We start from the raw sequence: 10,341 nt of genomic DNA, 5'->3' as shown, positions 1-10,341 counted from the left end.
AAAAACCCGTTTCAATCAAAGCGGAAACCCAATAAGTAGGCTAGAAATTGCCATTCCTAATTGGCTGATAAAATATCTATCTGGCTTTTTAACCATTAGATATTGTTTTATTTGGTGGTGGAGATTCAACTACCAATAAATGCAAGGTCCGATTGTCGGTATTATTGCTGACACCCACGTGTTTAATTCATCATTTTCCACTGAAATTATTTGCTGAAAAAAAAAGATAATCTTCTGTAGACTGTAGTCTGTAGACACACAGCCACACTGCATAGTGCATGTGGGCCTGCCTCCTTTAATTCGCACCACCTGTTTGTTTATTACAAAGAATGAAAGAAAAATAAATAAAACAACCAAAAAAACGAAGTGTGAGTGGAGGGCTAAATGGTAAATTGAACTGGTTGGGCTTACATTACGTAACTTGCCACCTGTCCATTCTTCATTCATCAGGCTTCAGGCCCCATGCCATCACCGAACCAAAAACCAGCGGCACCACACCACCTGAATTATTAAAATTCATAACAACTGGCAAAGGTAAGTTATAAGTGTCATATACTATCTAATAGACCTGTTCATGGGCCCAGCCTGGCCCGGCCCGCACCCTGGTCGGGCTTGGTCATCTAATTAGGCCCGTGGGTCTGATCTCGGGCCTAACACAGTAAGTTCAACTGTGTTTTGGGCCAGGTTCGGGATTTGTCAAAAAAGCTTAGCTTGAGCCTAGCTTAGCCTGATTCAGCATTATATATTATGTATTTTATATATTATATAAAATATATTAATAATATAATATTTATTGAAATATATATATATTTATAATTTAATATATATATTTTTTATTTTTTTTCTTTATAATTTCTCTCTCTCTATTCAACCGCTTCAACAGTAGTAATAGTATGGGCTAAATTTTGGGCTCGGGCCTGGGCCCGGGCTTCAGGCTTTTTATGAGGGCCGGGCTCGGGCCCAAGTTGTAGGCCTGATGGTTGGACCGGGCTCAGGTTTGAGCCTTAGAAAAATCTATTATTACAGTGAAAACCTGGCCCAAGCCCAGCCCGGCCTGGCCCGGCCCTTGAACAGGTCTACTATCTATCTCTGACATATCCTAACCTATTTTGACAAAGGATCTGGCTCTTGACAGAACGCGCCTCACACCGACCTCGCAGTCACATGGGATCCTTTTCATATTTCTGATTCTTTGGTAAGCTAATGGGCCCACTCTGGCACTCCCATCTACGTGCCCAACTGTCGCCCGGATCACTCAAAAGTAAAACTCAACCAATAAACATACCCAACGAAATGTCGGCCGGTCTAATGACCAATGTAACCTTGATTTTTGACCAAGGCTTCCCTAACATTTGGGGCTTTTATAGTAATTTCATTCATTGATTCTAAGTCTCTAATCGAATCGAAGAAGGCGAAAAGCTGTAGGAGCCAAGCAAAAGCCAAAATTGGGTTAGCCGTAGAAGCCGATGACCGGTTGGGGTTGGTAGATTACCTGCCATTTCCGGTAAAACTATCGATTGATTTGATTTTCAATTCCTAATTCCAAGCCTACCGCCTACCATCACGATGACGATGGTTCGTCTTTGACGGAGTGTCACTTCGCCCACCGACTCAGGCAAATCCTAGCCGTTGGTTTTCCTGTCATCGAACGGTACAATTTTGTCGGTGTAATGAACAACGACCATTGGATCTGGATCCCACCTATCAGAAGGGAATCTCGTCTAAACTCCGAAAACACGCATCGGGCCCGCTCGTCTATAAATAAGGACTCGAAAGCTGAAGGTAGTCGTCGCCTTGAGCTTCGCAGAAGAAGCAAAGATCTGAAGCAGCAAAATCTCTGGGGTTACTCCTCTCTGTCGAGGTATCACATGCTTCCTCTCCTCTTTCGGTCTTTCTTGTTTGATGTTCATCGATTTTTAGTTGAAATGCCGTGTTTTCCTCTGTTGTCTCTGGATCTTCGTCGTTGTATCTCAAATCTTGTGTTTTTAACTTGGTTAGAGTTTCTTTTTGAGCTGAAATTCAACGGATCTATTTAAGGAAACCCTTGGTTTTCTACGTATTTTCTTTGATTTCTTGGAAAATAATCTCTGAAATTGTCTTCTTTGTGGAAGTTCATCACAGATCTGGGCATATTCATTTTTGTTCCCCTGCTTCCCTAACAGCTACTAATAGTTGTTTTGTGGGAGTTCGTTTACTGGTACTGGTTTGTGACTACAACGTTAGGGTCTTGTTGAAATTGCTTTGTATAGTCGAAGATCTAGTTGCTTCTGTGTGAATTTAGATATAAAGATGCATTCTACTAGGTCGAAACAGAGTATTGTGGAACGTGCTGCTGTGGTTCTGTTCTTGAAAGTGAGATAATCCATGTTTGGTTTATTGCATTTCCAAGTCGATCTGAAGCAAATTTAGTTCAAACTCGACTTTCCCTTTCTGTCTCTCTATGGGTCGATACTATGTTTTCGGATACTTGTCTTCTTCTAGAGTTCATTTTAACCAATTGACTTACAGATTCCCTAGAAAATGCCTTCTCCTTGTTTTAGCGGTTCTTCAACATTACCTCAAATCTCCGGAAATGCATACTTGTGTATAGAGATCTGATGATCTCTCCCCGATTAGTTTTTAAGTGTCACAAATCCTATATTTTCGTTCAGAAGTGTTGTACGAAAAATTAGTAGCTTAAACCCCCTCTTATCTTGGTAGCTGTTTCTTTCCCCTTCTTTGTTCGGAAATCAATTGTCGGTTTCATCCCTAGATTTTCTCTCAAGAAAATGATTTTCTCCCTCGAAACGGCTTTGATATGATTTCCTGCCGGATTTTACAAGCTTCAGTTGGGCACTTGTTTACTGGGTTGCCTCTTCAGGCATGATATGGACATCTTCTCTTTTCTTCACTTATTTGGGCTACACATATTCTTTTTCTGATATTCTCCTCTTTTGTTGCTACTATATTCTTGGTGATTGAAATAACTGTGCGAGATCTGCGATCTCGTGAAGATTTGATTTTCCTTTTGAAATTGAATTGATACTTTTGTTCTAGTGCTCTTGCGTGCAAATTGATATATCTTGCTTCTTTGCATCTTGTGCTTGCAGCTTTGAGAAATGGAGACCTTTCTATTCACATCCGAATCTGTGAACGAGGGCCACCCAGACAAGCTTTGCGATCAGATCTCTGATGCGGTGCTCGACGCCTGCCTTGAACAGGACCCGGACAGTAAGGTGGCCTGTGAAACCTGCACCAAGACTAACATGGTTATGGTCTTTGGCGAGATCACTACCAAGGCCAATGTAGACTATGAGAAGATTGTGCGAGACACTTGCCGCTCAATTGGGTTCGTATCTGATGATGTGGGTCTTGATGCCGACAACTGCAAGGTCTTGGTCAACATCGAGCAGCAGAGCCCCGATATTGCCCAGGGCGTCCACGGCCATCTCACCAAGCGCCCTGAGGAGATTGGTGCTGGTGACCAGGGCCACATGTTTGGCTATGCCACCGATGAGACCCCTGAGCTGATGCCACTTAGCCACGTCCTTGCCACGAAGCTCGGTGCCCGACTCACAGAGGTGCGGAAGAATGGCACTTGCCCTTGGCTGAGACCAGATGGCAAGACCCAGGTCACTGTTGAGTACCACAATGAGAATGGCGCCATGGTTCCCATCCGCGTCCACACTGTCCTCATCTCTACCCAGCACGATGAAACAGTTACAAATGATGAGATTGCAGCTGACCTCAAGGAGCATGTTATCAAGCCAGTCATCCCTGAGAAGTACCTCGATGAAAAGACCATCTTCCACCTCAACCCATCAGGTCGTTTCGTCATTGGTGGACCACATGGTGACGCTGGTCTCACCGGAAGGAAGATTATCATTGACACCTATGGTGGCTGGGGAGCCCACGGTGGTGGTGCCTTCTCTGGAAAGGACCCAACCAAGGTGGACAGAAGTGGAGCTTACGTTGTGAGGCAGGCTGCCAAGAGCATTGTGGCCAATGGGCTTGCTCGTCGGTGCATTGTGCAGGTCTCCTATGCCATTGGTGTTCCCGAGCCATTGTCCGTCTTTGTTGACACATGTGGAACTGGAAAGATTCCTGACAAGGAGATCCTTAAGATTGTGAAGGAGAATTTCGACTTCAGGCCGGGAATGATTGCCATCAACCTGGACCTCAAGAGAGGTGGCAATGGTAGGTTCTTGAAGACGGCTGCTTACGGTCACTTCGGTAGGGACGACCCCGATTTCACATGGGAGGTGGTGAAGCCCCTCAAATGGGAGAAGACCCAAGCTTAATTGATATTGATTGGCGGCCTATGAATCTGGATCCTTCGCTCTCCGGTCTGTTCTCGGCAGCTAGTAGATGGTTAATTGCTAGCCTGCTGCTCTCTAACTAATAGGGACTGCGGAACTGTTGTTTTCCTTCACTATGATGATTATTATGTTACGCTCTGTTTGTTCCTCCTTTTATTTTCCTTTCTTATTTGTTTCGTTTTGTTTTGTTATCCGTCTTGGTGCTGAGAGAAATGTGATTTTTGGAAAAGAAAAAGAAGGGAAGAAGGGAACTCTACCTTCTTTCATCCCTCTTCATAAATTAAGATGTCATTTATCTATATGCTTTCCGCATATGAAATGATATGATTCATGTATAATAAAATTTGTCTCCTCTACCTTTCTTTAATTTGGAAAGAGTTGCGATGTTGCGCGATCCGGGCACTCCTAATTGGTCGAAATTTGGCTTCTAACTGGCGATGGAGGGTATTTGAGGAGAAGGATGAGATGAAGAATCCTCGGGGATCTCGTCCGGTGGGAACACTCCGATGCTTAAGTTAGAGTTCTGTAAGAAAGTGGAGAGTATGGAAGAAGTTAAGAATGTAGAAAGCGTAGAGATTGATATTATCCTGGCCCCTTGGGGGCTGTGGTCCTTTTATAACGGGCCTCTACCAAATCAGGCGCAACCGCCATTGCCAGATCGAGTGCAACCGTCATTGTCCTCCTGTGACAGCCACTATTTCCGGGGTTGAGGTGGCAGGCACGGGCCGTTTCTACAGGATGCGTACCTGTCGGGTATGAGATACATTTCAGAGGTGGCAGGTATGGCACCGCCTGCCAAGAGGCAGGGGTGCAGCCTTCAGGTAGTGTTGCCAGAGATATTTTTTGGACCTTCGAACTATCTTGAGCCAAGCTGTATTCTGCCAAGCTTCTTGATGCCGAGGTACTGGTGATGGGCCGAGCTGCTATCTACCTGAGGCACATCCCCAACAGAGGAGCCAAGGGCGCAGGCTCGTGGTGTCCCTACTTCGGGACACCCAAGTCGGATCGGGGTGTTCCCTTGGGAAAGGCTTAGAGCTCATCGGGAAGAGCTCGGGACCCAGGAGGAGCTCGGGCCCTGAGAGGAGTTCGGGATCTCCCACACTTGGTGAGAGTCAAGGTTGGCCGGGCGCTAGTCCCCGATGAGTCGCTTAACCCGCCGAGCGGCCAATGTTGGACTCGGTGCATCCCTCCCGTCGAGTCACAGTTGTGTTGTTAGGTTGAGCTGTTCGTCGAGCCAGATCACACACGTGTCCCTGTGCTACGAGGTCGGGCCAAATCACCCTCCATCAAGTATAAATATAAATATGTACAGAAAACAATACAAAATATAAGGTTTTGCACCCTTAAGACTCAATTTGGAAGGAGTATAAATACAGACAAAATGATTAAACTAAGGAGACTAAGTAGTGTTGTTAAAACCGGGGAAAAAGCTGTATATATAGGAGTTATGGAATCTCAAATTCATCGGGTTGACTTGGCCGATTTTTTATGGTTTTCGAACGTAAACGTTGGACTAAAATCAGAAACCGTGTTCATATTCCACAGAAGCGAAGCCGCTTCAATCTTGAAAGATATATTTCGCACCGTCTGCCTATGGAGCTGCAACCTGTGTTGTCCAAGCAAATTTAACTAGCTAGTCAATAACCATCTCAAATCCGAACGGGCTTACTCACGGTTTGCATTATCATCATATAAAGAGGTTAGAGGATATGGACAATGGAATCTCAGTCATCAGTTGCCGGCGGGAGTGAGACTGGCAATCATATTGTTCTCTCTCTCTAGCTACTTCAAGCCCTAACTGTTTCTCATATTAATATTTGTTTTGATTGTTTCTCTGGTCAATCTGCAAGCCCTGTCTTAATTCTACTGCCATCTCACAAGAGAAAGCAACCTACAACCACTAGGGGGAGAGCAGGAAGGGTGGGGGGTAAGGGTATGTTTGGAACCGTTTATGTTTATTGAAAAAACGGCTTTACATCAGCGCCATATCAGCATTCAGCATCTGGTGGGATAAACGTTTTTGGCTCAAAAAACACTGTTTGATGCACCCGTTTACTAAAAAAACGCAACTAAATGTTTATCCATTTATTTGCATTAGTTTTTGTGCATATAACCATTGGGTCCAACGGCTGGGCGTTTCATGAAATGCCGAGCTGAAGTGGATCCGATGTGGCCGCTGACGTCATGCGATCTAGACTTCGTGGACGCCAAAAAACGCGCTAAACTGATTTCACCTCGAAAGCCTCGTAGCCGGTTTTCTTGAGAACTGTCAAATTGCTTCGATCTTGACCGTTGGTGCCTGGGCCTAGTGGCTATAAATAGTGGGGGACCCTGGTCATTTTCTTCCGCCACTAAGTATCCTTCGTCTAGCTTGAGCTCGCATCTGGAGTCTTCAGCTCAGGTCTTCTAACTCGTCCAGTTCTAGTTCGGTTGCATTTTTCCTCGGTGAGTCCCCGAGCCTCCCTTTCTCCTTTTGCATTTCATTTCATTCAATGTCTAGCGGGGATAGTCTCTTAAACGAGCCCGAGGTGGGTACCTCGGGTCAGGGTGACCCCGCTGTTGCCCAGCCTTCCCACGAGGCACGGGTGACCTCGGGTAGGCTGGCATCCACCTCCCACTGAGGTCGGGTGCCAGATCAGTTCGGTCCGTCCACTATGACGCTGGAGAGACTTCAGCACCTCATCCAACACTTCAACCTACCTCAGGAATACTCATATAGTCTTCCTACCGGCAACTTCCCTTGGGAGCATGGTCTGGATGAGATCGTGATCTTTAGGGAGCAACTCGTCGGCGGGCTTCGTCTCCCTCTTCACCCCCTTATCCCCGAGGTGTTGAGACGCTTTAACGTCACGTTGGACCATCTCCACCCAAACTCTATTCGAAACGTGGTCGGGACTATCTCCCTTTGTTTCGAATACAACATTCCCTTAGATATAGATATCCTTTGTTCTATTTTGTCAATAAAGAAGAGCGCCTCGGGCGTTCTCCCCGAGCACAGGTGGACCTACTATCTGTCCCCTCGCCCGGGCTTCAAATTGTTACATAAATTCCCAAGCAAGGTCCCGGCCTGGAAGCCGGACTACTTTGTAGTCCGGAGCAGCACGGGGTGGCCCTTCCTTACTAGCTGGAGGGTGGCTACTCAAGACCCCGGCATTACTCTCGACGGGAAGACGAGGGAAACACTCCACTCATGGGCTCAGGTCGGGTTCGATCACAAAGATTACATTGCCGAAGAGAAGCTCATTCAGGCCGGTTTGAGCCCGGGTAGGTCTATTTTTACCTTAGCGTCTTGCTTAATCAACTAAGTGTTTTCGAGCTTACTGACATCGAGCTCTATTGCAGGTCCCATGGAGGAAGAGAAGATTACCGGTGAGAGGCTCCTTTGCCAAATGAAGAAGAGGAAGAAGCGAGCCGCCAAGAAGGCACGCATAGAGCCCCCAAGTACCCCCGCCCCTGAGCCCGACCTCCCACAGGTTCCTTCTTCGGGGCCCGGGCTCCCATAGGTTCCATCTTGGAGCCCGAGCTCCCTAATGCTTCTCCAGTGATAGATTTGGAGGGGGACTTACCATCTCAGGAGCCTAAGGTGGTGGCAGAGCCGGTCGCTGAGCCAGCTGGTGACCCTTCAGTATGACAGATACCTAAAGCAGGCTTTGGCTGCTGAGGAGTCATCTCGCGCAACTCATACTGATCTGAGGGCAGCTCGGTGTAAGATCCATCAGTTGGAAGGTGATGCTGCAGCTCAGAAGAGCTTCATTGAAGTTCTGCTGTCAGAGAAGGAGGAGCTTGCCCGCGAGAGGGACAGGCTGAAGGCTGAGGTGAGCGATTTCAGAGCAGGCCAGGAGGCCTTAAAGCTCGAGGTGGAGAGCCTCAAGGCGGGTCAGGAGGCTTCGTAGCTCGAGGTGCAGAAATTTAAGGAAGCCAAGGGGGCCCTAGAGCACAAGGTGGAGTACCTCAAAGTTGATATTAAGGAGAAGACCGAGATCTTCGATCAAGCTCTCGGGGAGATGAAGGTCCAGGCCGTCATCGACTACGTCAAATCATCTAGGTTTGACGACGTGATGTCACAGGTCTACCATAGGGGGTTTAAGCTCAGCAGGTGGTTGATAAGGCATACATACCCCGACCTCGACACAAGTGCCATCACCACCGGAGGATCACAGACGACATGGCCCGCCAGGCCATGGATGACCCGGACTCCGAAGAGGAGGGCGGTGATGAGGAGGCTGGTGCTACCAACCTAGCTGACACCCCCGAAGAGACTCCGAGTGAAGTTGACAAGCCTTCAAAGTAGTTGTTTGGTCCTTGTATTCTGGGCCTGCGAGCTCAGATTTACTTTCTCTTTTTCTTGATCCTTTGTACCGAGGTTTTTGTAATGAAAGCACATATTATGTAATGAGAGTACATATTTTGTACTTAGTTTTACTTCCTCTTTTTCTTTACTACTGTCACCCTGAACTGTTTCCCTGTACTTAGTAGGGGTGACCATAAGATTTTATAACGTACGCCGAGGTGGACATAGTAAGGCGCGTGCCCGACCTGTCTACTTGGCTACTTAGGTTGGTGTTTACCCCTAGCAGCGTATACCGAGGTAGGCTAAGCGTCAGAGAGTTCGTACCCAAGACGCCTTTTGTCCTTGGCATACTAAGCCGATGCTAGCGAGACGGTTAAGTCATGCATAGCGCCGAGGTCTTTAGTTAGCTCGGCGCGTTGGCCCTTAGGCTAGAGGGAGCAACTCGTGGTCCATTCTCCTAAAGTCTGCCCCTGCCGAGGGGGTGACTGGGTCTCGTGTTGCCGAGGTCGTCGCTAGCTCGGCGAATTGGCCCTTAGGCTCTAGGAGCAACTCGTGGTCTACTCAGTTCGGTGATTTATGGGTAATATTGTCTTAGGTTGACAATATTCCATGCCCGAGGTACTTGTCTCCCTTCTAGGGTCTCGAGCTTGTATGTTCCTTCCCTGAGCACTCGCTTGACTCGGTAGGGTCCTTCCCCGTTCAGCCCGAGCTTGCCAACACCGGGCTCAGGTACCATAACTTTACGGAGTACCAGGTTGCCGACGCGGAGGTTCCGCTTCTTGACCCTGTCGTTATAGTACCGAGTTACCTTCTGCTGGTAGGCCGCAGTCCTGATGTATGCGAGGTCCCTTACTTCATCAAGTAGGTCAAGGTTAGTGGGTAGCTCGTCCTCGTTCGCCTTGTCATCATACGCTTCCAGCCGCAGTGCAAGGACTTCGATCTTGGCTGGGATGACTGCTTCGGTGCCGTATGTAAGGTTGAAGGGGGTTTCGCCTGTGGCTGTCTTCTCTGTGGTTCGGTAAGCCCATAGAACGCTGGGTAGCTCGTCCGCCCATAGTCCTTTATCTCGGTCTAGGCATGCCTTTAACCCGCGGAGAATAACTCTATTCGTGACCTCTGCCTGACTGTTTGCTTGAGGGTGTGCGATTGAAGTGAAGTTTTGTCGGATTCCCATGTCTTGGCACCAGTTCTAGAATTTAATGTCCACGAACTGCTTGCCATTGTCGGAAATTAATACCCGAGGTAACCCGAAACGGCACACTATGTTCTTCCAAAAGAAGTTCTGGACGTTTCGGGCTGTGATCGTTACGAGAGGCTCAGCTTCTACCCACTTGGTAAAGTAGTCTACTGCTACCACCAGGAACTTCCTCTGGCCTGTCGCCAGTGGAAACGGTCCAAGTATGTCGATACCCCACTGTGTGAAAGGCCACGAGCTGGTGAGATACTTGAGGTCGACAGCGGGCTGATGGTGGATGTTGGCATGTTTCTGGCATTTGTCACACTTTCTGACGAGTTCAACAACGTCTGCTTTCATTATTGGCCAGTAGTACCCCTGTCGTAGCGCTTTCTGGGCGAGGGCTCTGCCCCCCAAGTGTCCGCCGCACAGGCCCTCATGAGTGTTGCGGAGTACGAGTTCGGCTTCGGAGGGTCGCAAGCAGTGCAGGTAGGGAAGCATGTAGGATCTTCGGTACAGCCGTTCGTCTATCATGACGTATTTGGCCGCCTGCCGCTCTACCCTTTTGGCGGCATTGC

General features: G+C 47.8%; 1 protein-coding gene across 1 annotated transcript; it reads left to right on the top strand.

Moving 5' to 3' along the window:
* Positions 1-1,703: 1,703 nt before the first annotated feature.
* LOC104611256 (S-adenosylmethionine synthase 2) lies at positions 1,704-4,641 on the top strand. The gene is made up of 2 exons (XM_010278238.3): positions 1,704-1,861; positions 3,090-4,641. The coding sequence occupies exon 2, from the start codon at positions 3,099-3,101 to the stop codon at positions 4,278-4,280; it is 1,182 nt and encodes a 393-aa protein (XP_010276540.1). The 5' UTR covers positions 1,704-1,861; positions 3,090-3,098; the 3' UTR covers positions 4,281-4,641.
* Positions 4,642-10,341: the final 5,700 nt, after the last annotated feature.

The sequence above is a fragment of the Nelumbo nucifera genome, chromosome 4, assembly GCF_055504915.1.
Source record: "Nelumbo nucifera cultivar China Antique chromosome 4, China Antique-T2T, whole genome shotgun sequence".
Classification (NCBI taxonomy): domain Eukaryota; kingdom Viridiplantae; phylum Streptophyta; class Magnoliopsida; order Proteales; family Nelumbonaceae; genus Nelumbo; species Nelumbo nucifera.
Note: the sequence above shows the minus strand (reverse complement) of the source record. Positions and strands in the feature narration are given on the sequence as shown.